The sequence below is a fragment of the Opisthorchis viverrini genome, assembly GCF_000715545.1.
Source record: "Opisthorchis viverrini unplaced genomic scaffold opera_v5_16, whole genome shotgun sequence".
Taxonomy (NCBI): Eukaryota; Metazoa; Platyhelminthes; class Trematoda; order Opisthorchiida; family Opisthorchiidae; genus Opisthorchis; species Opisthorchis viverrini.
The window spans coordinates 2,366,532-2,381,626 of NW_008751672.1; the positions used below are offsets into that span (position 1 = coordinate 2,366,532).

Consider the following 15,095-nt stretch of genomic DNA (forward strand, 5'->3'; position numbering starts at 1 on the left):
CCGACTAGCTGTAACTTATGGGCGGACACTCGTGTTCGAGTTATTTGGACTAGGCCACTAAATCTGTTCCGTCAATACGTCTTCAAGGTAATTTCTCTCTAGGCATATATATGAATGCCCTACTGCAAGCTGGTATCCCGAAGCTTTCGTTAAGAGGTACTTGTCACCTTCAACTTTTAAATTCTGTGAAAAGAAGAAAGTTTACAATCAGCTAACATTCGAAAATGACGACATCAAAATTCGCACCCACCGTCGTCTAAGGGGTTTCTGTATGCCTAGCAGAACTCCTTTCGTCCAGCCCAATGCTGGATCAGGGGTCTCTGTATGCCTAGCAGAACTCTTTTCGTCCAGCCCAATTCTGGATGGAAGCGGCCGAGAGGTGAACAGTGTATATCCTTGGAACGAACTATGAAAAGACTGACTAGTAAACTCGCTCTGGTCGACGACTGTCGCCGCTCCTATAGAGGACGCCGGGACTCAACTCACCAATGTCTACTGACAATGGTAGACATGCCTTAATCACGCAGTTTGGCTACTGCCTTCAGTGCGTAGCTGTTTAGTTTCCGGGAACAACCGATCACGTTATTGCCTCCAAGCCTTGGCTGCACCCCGTCTCCCATTTCCCGGTGACCGGAACTGTAGTAGGTGGAACCAGTGTATCTTTGGTACACGGATAAATTTAATCGGAGTGTGGTAAAACCTACCTTTTCCACAACCGTCGCAGTGTATTTGACAGGAGCGACATACGACCACCAAATCCGCCTGTCAAGGATAAAATCCCAACTCTGTCTACCACTCGTCGTATATACAGTTGAGTGCATGCGAGGATGTACGTAGGTAGACAGAACAGAACATCAGCTGTTCTTACGCTTAGTGAATCATCCGTCGGGATGACCTTTCAGGTCAGCTAATAAAGCTGTCAGGTCGTCCAGTACAAAACATATTTTGGATACGCATTGGTTGATCGAACCAGACGAATTCCACGTAGTCAGGCGTTAGAACACCACAAATCAATCGTTAAGGAGATTGTCAGACATGACCCAGTCGCGCCCTCAGTGGTGCTCGTACATCCAAGCTACTGCCTTCAATGTGTAGCTCCCCTCTCAATTTTCCCAAATAAAAGTCCATTGGCATCCCTGTATTTACTCATCAGTTATATCAGCTACCGCCTCCAATGCGCAGCAACCTGCCCTGCCTCCCCAAATCACCGGTGAACGAAACTGTGGCAGCTAGAGCCACTGTACAAGTGGGCGGTTCTTACAGCTGTTGATGATGATGTGTAACGGGAAATCTCCGTTGTCAGTCTCCTTACGCTACTCGTTAGACCTACCAGGTATTGATTTTCTTCTCACGTCTTAAATCCGGTCCGCGCTGACTAAGGGCTAAACTGATGGGTTTTTTTTACCTCTGGTATGCAATAGGATGACAGCACCTAGTCAAGTAGGATGTCATGAAATCACAAACTCATTGATCCTGTCAGAATGTGTTTTCTTCTTCACGGGCGTCCTAAATCTGTTCTCCAGAATCCGTGTTTCACCATTTGACATTTAGGGGATTTTGAATGGAGCCGACCTATTTTGCTGATCCTTTCCGGTATACTGTAAATAGCGATCAGGGCGAAACATTTATGGTTTGATGACAAACGCAGCTGACCAATTCTTAGGCCGATCCACTTACACACAGAAGGTGGTTCGACAGTTGCTTGGCATGGGATGTTGGGGTCGAAATCTAGAACGGTGCTGGGAAAATAGATGGGTCGCAGATGTATGCAGACCACCAGGCTATGGTTATTTTGGTATCGACCAGTATCGACACTTCTTTTTTTAAATGAGGCACCTGGGTCGGAAATTTTGTTGGTCTGTGTGAGAACGGTGACTTGTTCAAACGGATGGACTCTACTCGTAAATCTTCAACTACCTTTAAATGTCCGGAAACCGCGGATTCCAGTTTAGACTCTGATTTCCGAAAAGTACCAGTTATATATCCATCGTCTCTAGGATGCATTCCGTACACGCCTCAAGCAAAAGTTAGCTCGCTTCAACATTTTTCATTCATTTTTAACATACAGATGAAAATTACCCTGTTACCTCTATCGTGTTAACAATTCATCTCAGGTAAACTATCCGTTTCAGCTCATGGTGCTCATGTTCGAAATTCATTCTTCAAATGCACTTGGTAAACCATATTGATCTTTCGTAATTCACCTGTGCAGTTTGTTACCTGTCAATATCAAGTTTACTTCTGAAAATAGCGCACGTGATGACTCACCGTTCATTGGGATTTTTTCTCCGTCCTTTTTAAAGTTTGCTGCTCCAACTCATCATCAACATCATCACCATCATCTTCATTATCAGCATCATTATTGACAGCAACACCGGATCAATATATTTGAACAAATCCTTATTTTAGACACCGAAAACTAGGGAGATTTACTCAGGGTTAGCCTATTGCAAACATCTGAGATGTCGGTCAATTAGTGCATCTCTTAAGTGGATTGCGTCGAATTACCTGCCATCTCTTTGGCTACCCACGCCTTCGCTGTCTAAGAGACTTGCTTCATGCATGTTCGCATTCTCCCACACACGTGCGTTGGCTGTCATCTTGTCGTTCCCATTGTTTCTCAGGAAAATGTGAATATGTTTTTCCAAGTCCATTCGCGTAACTTAAAAGGAGCTCCTTAGTGAAACAAGGAAAACAAAAACCTTCAAGGCTGTAATGTTTAGCGGTCTAGCTTGGTCTGGTGTATGGGCGCAAGTCCCTAAGCGGAAAGGAGCAAAGCCGGTAGGGTACCCATCCGGTCGGCAGGAAATCAGTGATTCAGTTCCAACACCACTGCATAGGTATTCATTCTTCCATTCGTACCAGGTAATGAAGCAAATCCTCGTAGGATTTATTGTACTGTAACTTTGAATTAGACTGTAATTAATGACTGGTAAATTGGTCTTTGACCAGTTTGCCATTCTTGACAAACTGGCTTCCAATGACAATTCGAACTGGGATGTAAATTGGTCTTTGACCAGTTTGCCATTCTTGACAAACCGGCTTCCAATGTTCAGATGGTGCGTGCTTTCTAGTTTATGATCACTATGCCCCAGCCACTTGTTCAACTATTCTGCATTTCCCTCCAAAAATTGTTCAACATTACCCTTTCAAATGGCAGCTCCTCTCCTCGCTCGAGGTTCCACCACACTTTCACCTTTGAATTAATGGAATTTACCTAGGGTGCCTCTTGAATGTTGCATTTTAAACTTACGCATATTTCTGAATTCGAGAGTCAAACTGCTCTAGAATCACTTCCTGAAAATAGGGCCTCTATAGGCTTCCAGAATGCCCTTAGAAGCCGTTTTTGCAATGGCTTCTTGGTGGAAAATGACCTTGTTTAAACTTCGCGAGATGATTCTGTTCCAATGTGCACAACAATATTCCTTTTGGCTTGTTATTTGATTTTGCTATTTGCCTGCGATAAACTAATCAAAAAATTATCGGCTTTCGTCTGAGGAATACATCGCCCCATCTATTCTAAATGGCTCCCATTACCATCGTACTTAGAAGCGCTGTTCACTCCAGCTGAACCCATGATACGACTTGGCGATATGTCTAGTGTCTTCCAGCCAATAGCTTGCTGTTTAACTTGGCAGTTCGATGAGTACTGCTGCTCTGAGCTACACGGAGGGACATGTTGACTAACAGCGTTGAAATGGCAATTCATATCAGTTGGCAAAGTTCGCAGTTCGATGAGTACTGCTGCTCTGAGCTACACGGAGGGACATGTTGACTAACAGCGTTGAAACGGCAATTCATACTCAGTTGGCAAATTCCTAATGTTGCTGACCGGCGGTGTTGTGTTGTATTACCACTGTGTCAACACTGGGGCCACGACAGTTTCGAAGTGACCTGCTGGTCACTCTGTGTGCAAATTGTAATTCATTCCAAAAATATCCATCAATCGAGACAACGCTTCAAGCCCTCTAGAAACCAATGGTTCTGGGACAAGCGAAAACTTCGCTAATAGGGTACAGTGTTGTTACAAAGTATGGGATCGACAGGTTTAAGCGATTTCATGGCATATTCTTGACGAACCCGGTGACTAAACTGATTGAGTCGTTCCGGGTTGCCTACAGATCCTTGGCCAGAGCCTTTATCCATTATGGCCACATGCCCATTACTAAAGTCTTGTTACAAAGGTCAGGAGTGTAACTATTGATTACGAAAGTCGAAGCAGCGCATTGTCTGTCCGATGCGCCCAATGACCGAGTCTGGGACTTATAGACTGTTTGGAAAGTCTCGGTTGGTTTACTTTGACAAAATGAGGCCACTTTAAATGCTGTATTTGCCCCTAATATGCAATGAAAGCTTCAATGAAGTTTATTATTTTAAGGGGACTGCCACCATATTTCTGATTTCTGTCAGCAGTCAATAGAACTAACCTACGTTTTGCGATTGATCACCAACGAAAATGCAGTCCATCCTGTGGGGCCAGTAGTTTGTTTCATCTCCCTAATTCTTTTGTCATATTAGAATATGATATGATAAGAAAAAATTGATAAGAAAAAAATTGAATTAGGTGTTGACAACTGTTAAATAGGCTTAAATGGAATTAGGTGAAAGAGAGAATTGATTTGATTCAGTTTGTTGAACCTAGGTATGAACAGACCTTCAGAGTCGCTAACAATTTGTTCATACGGTAATTGTCAGTTTATCGGGGTAACCTGGCAGAAACTGGGACAGTCAGTAAGTGACCTCTTATAGCTGTTTCATACAAACACTTTTCTGGCGACCCTGCATGACGAGAGAATTTTCAAGTTGTTACGTGCCCTCGTGAAAGAAAGCGATCATTTTCAGTCCTCACAAACAGCTTACACGCTAATTCGGCTCCAGTGATCCTATAAGTCACGTGCCCTGCCACATCACGCTTGGTTGCAGCCTAGATGTAACGCCTTTAGGGATGAGATCGATAAGCCTATCACATGAGCAGAATCGGCCAATGGGAACCCGTCACGGCTCTTGCCACGCGAAAATAGTTTGCCGCTGCGTCCGAAGAACCTACATCTGATCCACTGGGGAAAATGCGAGGAACGAGGTAAATAAGCAAGTGGTTTTACAATAAAAGCACAAGGATGGGCTGTTTTGGCCTATTCAACTTGAGTATAATTCACACTTGGGCGACCAACAAACTATTTTGACTGCCCCAAACTAAAAAAATAATGATTTCTACGCTTTTAATACACTGTTAATAAAGTTGATTGAAAACTGTTCAACAGCCCACGACTGGTTTCGCCATTCGCGGGGCTCATCAGGTAGGCGCAGTCCCCGAGTTTCCGTCAACCTCATGTTCTACCTGAACCCAACTTGCACGAAATTTGCAAAATACACTGCTTTGCAAATCAATTTGGTTTTGACGGGAGACTCACCTAGAACTTAGCTGTATATCTCGTTTATCATGCTTTTAACCACCTATATCGTGATATCTCGAATATCGCACAAAATGAAACATGAAGCGGCCTGGTGCAGCTTAAAAACATCATAAACGAGAGATTCAGCTGGGTCCAGGTGAGTGAGTCTCCTATCAAGACCAGTTCGGTACGCAAATGGGTGTATTTCGCTTATTCCCACGCACCATTTTGCCCTACTGTTCAGTGACTTCATGATGGCGTGGGTCAACGATACTTTTGGCCTTGGTTAGGAGCTCAGGCTTAATCTTTTTCATATCAAGAATAGTCACAATCAGAATGGCCGTTTTGTCGTTGATGCTCACACTGGCTGCACGAACCGCCTCGCTATCACTACGGTGAATGACCCTAGTCATACCGGTATTGTGACTTGGTTGAATGCAATTGCGCGTGCAAGTGACAGGAAATCACGCTTTAACCTTGAAGCGCAAATCGCATCGTGCATCTAGCGCCGTTTGGGTTGTCTATCGAAGTGTGAGTGTGTGATCCCTGCTCCAAGATAATGATTTTATCCCTTGCAGACTGACTTATAAGAGATGCGGCAGTTTTCGTTTTGGAATAGTCTAGAAATCAGTTGGCAAGTTTTCTGAACTTTTCAGGGACAAGCGTTTCCAAGCGTTTTCCAACCGTTTGGGTACGATAAGTTTCTGCAAGTCTGAGCCTGGCCAACACGCTCAGTATTCAAGGAACAACATTGTGTTTGTTGACCTCACGACCATTTGCTCAGCTTCGCCAAAAGGCATAGAATCAGAAGATGAGCTCTTTCACTTCATGTCAAAGTGCTAATTTGGAAAGTACCCGGAAGAAAAACATTTAGACTTCACCTTGTAACAGTAGTAATGAGTGAGATGTTGTGGTTAATGACATTATGCTGAAGGTGTACAGTCCCCAGAATGTCGAGGAACGGTTGAAATCATTGTCTTGATGAAGGTTATTTTATTCTCAAAGGTATATAGAAAAGTAGACAACTGAAGACACGAAGGCACCTCTCAAATGAACTACTGACAGTGGACTTATTTCCTTAACTAAGTTAGAAAAATTAGGCTCAAACTCGGGTACCATTAGCCAAAATTGTGACTTTGCTTGGATTGACTGCATTGTCTCTTGAATTTCTGCATATTCCCTGGAATGTATGAACGCAATGAAATACTAAGGTAGGTTTAGAAGAGTAAAAGAAGAGTACTGATGATCAGTAATTTTGTGTGATCGAACATTTCAAACAATAAAATCAACTGTTTCTTGAAGCATGCATATGGGCCGGTGGGAAAAACTCGGTAGGCTCCGACATGCTTTGTAAATAGGGTTTTCAGAGTCTTCAAAATATTTGGTAATTTTTAAGGAAGTTCTCCGTGTTTCTACTAGATCTTGCTCTCGCCGTCCGCCAAGGGTTCACAGAGGTTAGAAAAATTTCTGATTTAAAGAAATCCGCATAGGAACTCATGGGGGATTACGATTGTACATCGGATACTGGAGGCAACAGTGACCTAACAGCCCGTATAAATCAATATCTGATAAATGATCGTTATGATATTCCCTATTCCATGTCAGATATCCTAGACAGACTGACTACCAGATTCACCTCATGTGTATGGATAGATCAATAATTCTTAGCATAATTCGACTGTTTCTCAGTGAATCATAAGCACAGTTAGCACATTTAGTCCTTTAACCGTTCAATATTCCCCTAATCGTTTCCACCAGAAATTCTGCCAATGAGTTTTGTTACACACTGTCCGATGTTTTCACTGATTTGATGTACACTATTCCACAAGTTCTCGACTGTAAACAAACTCCACGAATCCGACCCAGACTCAACTTGTAAGCCATATGTTTTTCTCAGGCTAGCGCACACACTAAGCATCTTGTGACATTCCTTACTCCCCGGCAGAACTCCACATGTATCAGTCAATTCCTCTAACGCACTTCTGCTCGCAACACTCTCATATCAGAAAATGTGAAATTTCATTTCATCCATGCATGTTCAGGCACGGTGTCTACGCCAGGTGGCCCGGCAGTTTTCGTTTTGGAATAGTCTAGACATCAGTTGGCAAGTTTTCTGAACTTTTCAGGGACAAGCGTTTCCAAGCGTTTTCCAACCGTTTGGGTACGATAAGTTTCTGCAAGTCTGAGCCTGGCCAACACGCTCAGTATTCAAGGAACAACATTGTGTTTGTTGACCTCACGACCATTTGCTCAGCTTCGCCAAAAGGCATAGAATCAGAAGATGAGCTCTTTCACTTCATGTCAAAGTGCTAATTTGGAAATTACCCGGAAGAAAAACATTTAGACTTCACCTTGTAACAGTAGTAATGAGTGAGATGTTGTGGTTAATGACATTATGCTGAAGGTGTACAGTCCCCAGAATGTCGAGGAACGGTTGAAATCATTGTCTTGATGAAGGTTATTTTATTCTCAAAGGTATATAGAAAAGTAGACAACTGAAGACACGAAGGCACCTCTCAAATGAACTACTGACAGTGGACTTATTTCCTTAACTAAGTTAGAAAAATTAGGCTCAAACTCGGGTACCATTAGCCAAAATTGTGACTTTGCTTGGATTGACTGCATTGTCTCTTGAATTTCTGCATATTCCCTGGAATGTATGAACGCAATGAAATACTAAGGTAGGTTTAGAAGAGTAAAAGAAGAGTACTGATGATCAGTAATTTTGTGTGATCGAACATTTCAAACAATAAAATCAACTGTTTCTTGAAGCATGCATATGGGCCGGTGGGAAAAACTCGGTAGGCTCCGACATGCTTTGTAAATAGGGTTTTCAGAGTCTTCAAAATATTTGGTAATTTTTAAGGAAGTTCTCCGTGTTTCTACTAGATCTTGCTCTCGCCGTCCGCCAAGGGTTCACAGAGGTTAGAAAAATTTCTGATTTAAAGAAATCCGCATAGGAACTCATGGGGGATTACGATTGTACATCGGATACTGGAGGCAACAGTGACCTAACAGCCCGTATAAATCAATATCTGATAAATGATCGTTATGATATTCCCTATTCCATGTCAGATATCCTAGACAGACTGACTACCAGATTCACCTCATGTGTATGGATAGATCAATAATTCTTAGCATAATTCGACTGTTTCTCAGTGAATCATAAGCACAGTTAGCACATTTAGTCCTTTAACCGTTCAATATTCCCCTAATCGTTTCCACCAGAAATTCTGCCAATGAGTTTTGTTACACACTGTCCGATGTTTTCACTGATTTGATGTACACTATTCCACAAGTTCTCGACTGTAAACAAACTCCACGAATCCGACCCAGACTCAACTTGTAAGCCATATGTTTTTCTCAGGCTAGCGCACACACTAAGCATCTTGTGACATTCCTTACTCTCCGGCAGAACTCCACATGTATCAGTCAATTCCTCTAACGCACTTCTGCTCGCAACACTCTCATATCAGAAAATGTGAAATTTCATTTCATCCATGCATGTTCAGGCACGGTGTCTACGCCAGGTGGCCATGTTCACAGCAATTGTTACGGTTTAATGGCAAAAGCACGCAAGTGCACATCGCCTGTGCTTTCGAGCCCACTATGTTTCTAGACAATTCCGTGGAAATTCATGGTCGCGTCTTAACTTTTACGTGAAATAGGTGCAGAATTTCGGGGTTTACTCTACTAGACGTTCTTTTGATGGACGTTGCTCTGAGTCAGTAGTGTCATAAATAATGTCGGTTAACTGGAAACGTTGCACGAAATGGCGGCTAATCGATGAAGCATCAGTGTTAACACTCATGTTGCTGTCTTTGATGATGATGATGATGATGACGATGATGATGATGATGGTGATGATGATGATGACTGGATATGGATAGTTCAGGCCAGTCATCTTGATGTGATCGGAATATTGGCTTTATCAGGGAATTACACAAAACTCGGAGAAGATCAGCTTGCATAGATGAGACAGTTGTCATGAAGAAGTTTAATGAAATGGTGTCAAGAGGAGGTCTGTTCGATTCAAGCTACCGTGCAGTTGACAACTGACCCACAGAAGCAGTTTGGTCCCCTGTCGTGTTATTAACTCCTTAGCCTTCCATTATTAACTCCGAATATCGAATTATCCGTTTACTGTGTCCATCCTGTTCACACTGCATTCCTACATATTCTTTGTTTTTGTTTTGGAATTTCCTGCACTGAATTGCTAAGATCTTAACCTCGCGGTGTACACAGCTTCGAGTGAACCTTGTGTGGGCGCGTTTCAGATTCAGCTGTCTGCTACGTCATTCGCCTCAGTTGACACACTTTTAGGACATTGCACCACAATGCCGACCAATTAGGTGCTCCAATCTTGAGACAGGAATTAGTTGTGCGTCTACTTTCCACACCATAGACTACCAATCCTCGGTTTAATTAGCGCTATTTCTGAATGGCGACTGCATGCACGCATGCCTGAAAAAAAGACAAAAGGTGTGGGCGTAGAAAGAAAAACAACCAGCCAAGTTGCTAATGCCTTTTCTGCAGCTGTATTTATTTAGTAACTGTATTCTAACATCGATAGGACTGAGCTCTAATCCTATGTCTCGTGGTGGCAAGTCCCAGGCTGAAGTTTGTTTACTTCAGTCGCAAGTCGTAGGCGTCGACCGACGATTCCCGTCATCCCATCGGAGGACGTTTCAGCACACGCGGCATTGCAGAAAAATTGATCATCTGGTATTCGAAGCACATAGCCAGCAGTCCCAGTCGATGCCGGTCGCGTATGCCGAACCATCGTTTGCCGAAGAGAGTGCTGTTTTCCATGCCCACTTCAGAGTGGCGTAAACAGAGAGGTGGCCAACTTTTGACTTGACATAGGAGTCACGAAACGCTTGGGTGCTGTCGATGCTACTCGCCTTCCAGGATGGGGACAGTGTGATCCTCACTGCGCCTGGTTGGAGACACTACAAGATATGGCTACCAACCGATGTCAGTGGCGTTCTTGTTGTGAGCGTCTGGAGGCATAGGCACCTCGGAATGATTGTGGTAAGCTAGCACTAAGTCCCTTCCCAGTCCATTTTTACCATTTTCTTTACATTAAGGCTTTCAAATAAATCATGGTTGTACGGCAGTGGAGCATCGGCGTTGAACACTGATGTCATGCTGTCGATGATGATGTTGCCGGTCGCTCATTGAATCAGACGATTAATATCCCTTCTATGAGAATGAATTAAGCACCGCACTGTCAGCTGTAATAAATTAAGTCCTTGTATCGGATTTCTCTACTAGGTTGTAAAATCCCCACAAATCATTTTCCCTCATTTTCGTGCAGATCTGTTCGTTGGACAGCTAATGAGCACCTTGGAATGTGCTGAATGCGGGTTCAAGTCAACTACCTTTGATCCGTTCTGGGACTTGAGTCTACCCATCCCAAAAGTGAGTGCATTTGTAACCAGACACTGATATATCTTTCCAGTGCATCGCTTGAAATATCCTGATTCCTATCTCCGGCTTGTATTCATCGCACCAACGGATAAAATGAACTTTATTTGCTCTTGACACGGCCCACTTTATAAAGTTGATGGAAACCATTGGTTTCGCTCGTCCCTGATGTGTCATCCCTGCGTTCTTATTCCTCTGAGCCATAACTGAGTACCATGTCCAGATTAAACACTAAGCGTATAGCTAAACCAGTCTGCCGATATTTTTCATCAACCAATCAGCATCAGGCCTCCGATTCCGTTAGGTTTGAAAGTTGCTCACTTGCCATCCGTCTGAACATAAACTCACGGCTAACCCAGGTTACATGGCTAGGCCTTTGGTCTGGTGACCTGGCCTTATGTGCAGCAGTGCCTGCACTCTTGCATTGTGTGAAATAAGCATCGGGAATGCATATTATAACATTGGCCCAGCGAGTTCAGATGATTTTTGATGAGGAAAACATTAGTTGTTATGAATGTAGAATGATTATGTCGCTTCACACTTCATTTTAGTAAATCACTTTTTGATTTCTTTATATTTTATTGGATTATTGCTCGAACCGCTCCCTGCGACGGGGTAAGAATAAATGGGCGGTCAAAAACTGTCATTACTGGTCGCCAAGCGATTTTGAGCCATTAGCATGGCGTCTAGACAGCCAGGATAATTTGACAGAATGCGCTTTATGACTTCATGAATATATATGCATGTAATGCAGCACGTGTACACTCGATGCCTACCCAGTTTATCCTCTTGCGTATCCGAATTAGGGTGCGATAGGTTTGAGATGTATCTTTCGGTAGCTGTTTTAGAATGCATCACTGGCCTGTCTTTCTTAAACTGTAACCGCAACAGAGTGTTCTTCGGTGATGTCTTCGCTGAAGGAGTCGAAATTATGCGAAATTCTTGCGATGATCGGTCGTTAACACCAGGAGGACGGACTCACCCCCCTTGTGTACGTGCCTCTGGATCCCTAAGTGAAAGTTATGGTCATCATAAAGGCTGTTGAGATTCGCTGAAGAACTGTTAGCAGTACTGACGTACGTCAACGGACGCAGATACGCGCTAGTTTGAAATTTGACACAAACCCCCAGGGTAAGCCGTTTATTCAGTGCTCAACTTTAGTATAGCTACACGTGATCAACGTGCCTCTTGCCGGGCTGAAGGCGCACGTGTTTACTCCCTCACATGTATTTTACTAGGTAAGCTAGGGTCGCCGACTGCTCTTGTTCAAAGCCAAAAAAGCGCAACTGTTTATTCAGGAGCCCAACCCAACAGCTAGAGTAGAATTTAGGGTGCAAGTATGCGTGACGTGCGAGAAGTATTTGCGACACGAGGCCGGGTTTTGGACCGTTCTGCTGAAAATCTGTTGGAAAACGGGTGACCGATATTCTGGCATCCGAATGAGTGGCTCCAGCCGTACAATTGGTTTTTGCAAGAAATTGTCCGCAATCCGAAAGTGAAACAGCGTGTGCAGTATTTCCGCCCTGACTATATCCCCAAAGTTCCTGTGCAACAGCTGGTTGCACCGCAGCCCAAACATTATCAGAGCACATGCTCCGTCACGTTAGTTGCACACCAAAAGCCTACAACTCATCAAGTCACCAAGAAGTTGTTCGTCTGTTCTCCAAGCTTGGTAGTTGGATTGCAGCCCAATTGCTCAGGACCAACAATTAAGCAGCGCACCTGAGCTACCTACATTCCGAAGCACTGTCTGCCACCACAACGACATGCACAAAGCTGCGGTGCTGCAGACGACCAAGAAGTCGCCAGAGAACTGGGACAGCTGGATCGAGATCTTGCAGCTTTGAAATGCAGTGTTCCTCGGAATCCCCAATTAGGGGGTGCCTGATGAACATATCTGTACACCGAACTTATTAAGTGATGTATGGACATCACCATGAGCAAAACAATGGTTGAAGTTTTTGCGCGTAATGCAGTGTTCCTCGGAATCCCCAATTAGAGGGTGCCTGGTGAACATATCTGTACACCGAACTTACTAAGTGATGTATGGACATTACCATGAGCAAAACAATAATTGAAGTTTTTGCGCATGTTACTGACCAGTCTATTGGAAACATACGTGATGATAATCACATTGAAAACAGTAACAAACCCGGAATGTCAAGATGAGTGGAAAAAAGCCTGTAATCTCAAAGGGACCTGCGACATTGAATGGTCCCAACTAGAGAAACGGAGCGAGATCTTTCAGGGGATTCGAATGGCGTAACAAGCTTTATCTTAGCTAGACACTTTTGCGATGATTCCAGTAAATTCTCTTATCTTTGATCTGCTAATTGATTTCTCCGCGCGAAGAACCACAACATTTGCGAGCTGCTAATTTTTCGGGAGCTGAGCGGAACACAGCTTGTTTTAGAAGGTTTGCTTGTGACCCAGTGCGACACAGCGTTACTTCTTTCGTGCTTATATCAGACACAATATCCAGCTTATCGATCGCATGACATCACACAAATCCTACTCCTTTCTTATCTGTCAACGCCTTATTTCTGTTCTGGTTCCAGAAGGCCAATGTAAATATCATGGACTGTCTACGGTTGTTTACCTCTAAAGAGGATTTAGATGGACACGAAAGACCAGTAAGTTGTTTCCTCACGTGACTGTGTCCTTCAACTTTCACCAAGTGACTTGTATGTTTTATCTGAACCAGGCGGGATGACTTCTAATATTTCACATCCATTCCTCTTGCACTCTTGGCCTTGAGTCTGTAGAGTCCGCCGGCAACCGAGAATACAGCGACTAGGGACTCTCTTCTTGTACTTAAGTGAAGAGAGAATTGAAGTTGTGATGTAGGCATGGCTCATCAGTTGTCTGGATACCCTTCAAACGAGTGATCTACACAAGGCTGCAGTCCGTTAGTTCACATGTGTTGACAGTCTGAAAAAAGGGTGAGTACAATGGATCTCAGGTACTGCATCGCTGGCACGATGCAGTGACACACGAATGCTGACACGAAAATGCAGTGGTTTACTTAAATCCTTCTGTTATGGAAATAATATAGTCAGTAGTGCTTTTTTATTTAGCTTAAAAACGACTGATTCTTGAAAGTGGTTCCACCCGGACTAGGGTAGGCTAACTTGGGTATGCAAAGGGGGGATCGATCACCTCGTGTGTGCTACCGTTGGTGACCCTTTTCCAACACGACCCCCGGTCGCTTTCCAAGGGATGCCAAGAGAAAACGCAACTCAAATTAATTATCCATTGGACCATAACTAAATGGGCAAGAAAGTCCCTTCGTTAACTTAAGGCTTGTATCTGTGAAGAGCCTCCCCAACCTAGACCTTCGCCGGAACTGGCCAAAACGAATAACCGTCGTTCACTGTTGAGTCGGGTATCAATCCGTTTAGCTTCCGGTTCGCTCACAGTGTCTGACGATGTCAACATTACTCTACTGTCATATGTACAGATCTTGTCACAGAATGACGGGTCTCAGCAGCTACGGTATGTGATTTTCTTGGAGTCTTATCAAAGTAAAATATGGCAAAGTATGCCCATCACGCACGATGCAGTGACACACGAATGCTGACACGAAAATGCAGTGGTTTACTTAAATCCTTCTGTTATGGAAATAATATAGTCAGTAGTGCTTTTTTATTTGGCTTAAAAACGACTGATTCTTGAAAGTTGTTCCACCCGGACTAGGGTAGGCTAACTTGGGTATGCAAAGGGGGGGTCGATCACCTCCTGTGTGTTACCTTTGGTGACCCTTTTCCAACTTGATCCCCGGTCGCTTTCCAAGGGATGCCAAGAGAAAACGCAACTCAAATTAATTATCCATTGGACCATAACTAAATGGGCAAGAAAGTCCCTTCGTTAACTTAAGGCTTGTATCTGTGAAGAGCCTCCCCAACCTAGACCTTCGCCGGAACTGGCCAAAACGAATAACCGTCGTTCACTGTTGAGTCGGATATCAATCCGTTTAGCTTCCGGTTCGCTCACAGTGTCTGACGATGTCAACATTACTCTACTGTCATATGTACAGATCTTGTCACAGAATGACGGGTCTCAGCAGCTACGGTATGTGATTTTCTTGGAGTCTTATCAAAGTAAAATATGGCAAAGTATGCCCATCACGAGAATACAAAACGTCAAAAGAGGGTTTGCAGTGCAGTTTAACCAACACTAGTGTCAGTCAAGGACTCTAGTCGTACTGCGTCGTGTATTGTATTGTATTAAATTCATTGTGGCTTAGCGAAAGAGCCTCTCTGAGTGAGTCTT

General features: G+C 43.7%; 1 protein-coding gene across 1 annotated transcript in view; it reads left to right on the plus strand.

Moving 5' to 3' along the window:
- T265_01516 (hypothetical protein) overlaps nucleotides 1-15,095 on the plus strand; it is a gene marked incomplete at both ends in the record, with an annotated part of 59,480 nt that overhangs the window by 29,161 nt on the left and 15,224 nt on the right. The window contains 2 exons of the mRNA XM_009165557.1: nucleotides 10,714-10,817; nucleotides 13,382-13,456. Coding sequence (XP_009163821.1) covers nucleotides 10,714-10,817; nucleotides 13,382-13,456 — 179 coding nt within the window. The remainder of the gene's footprint in view (nucleotides 1-10,713; nucleotides 10,818-13,381; nucleotides 13,457-15,095) is intronic.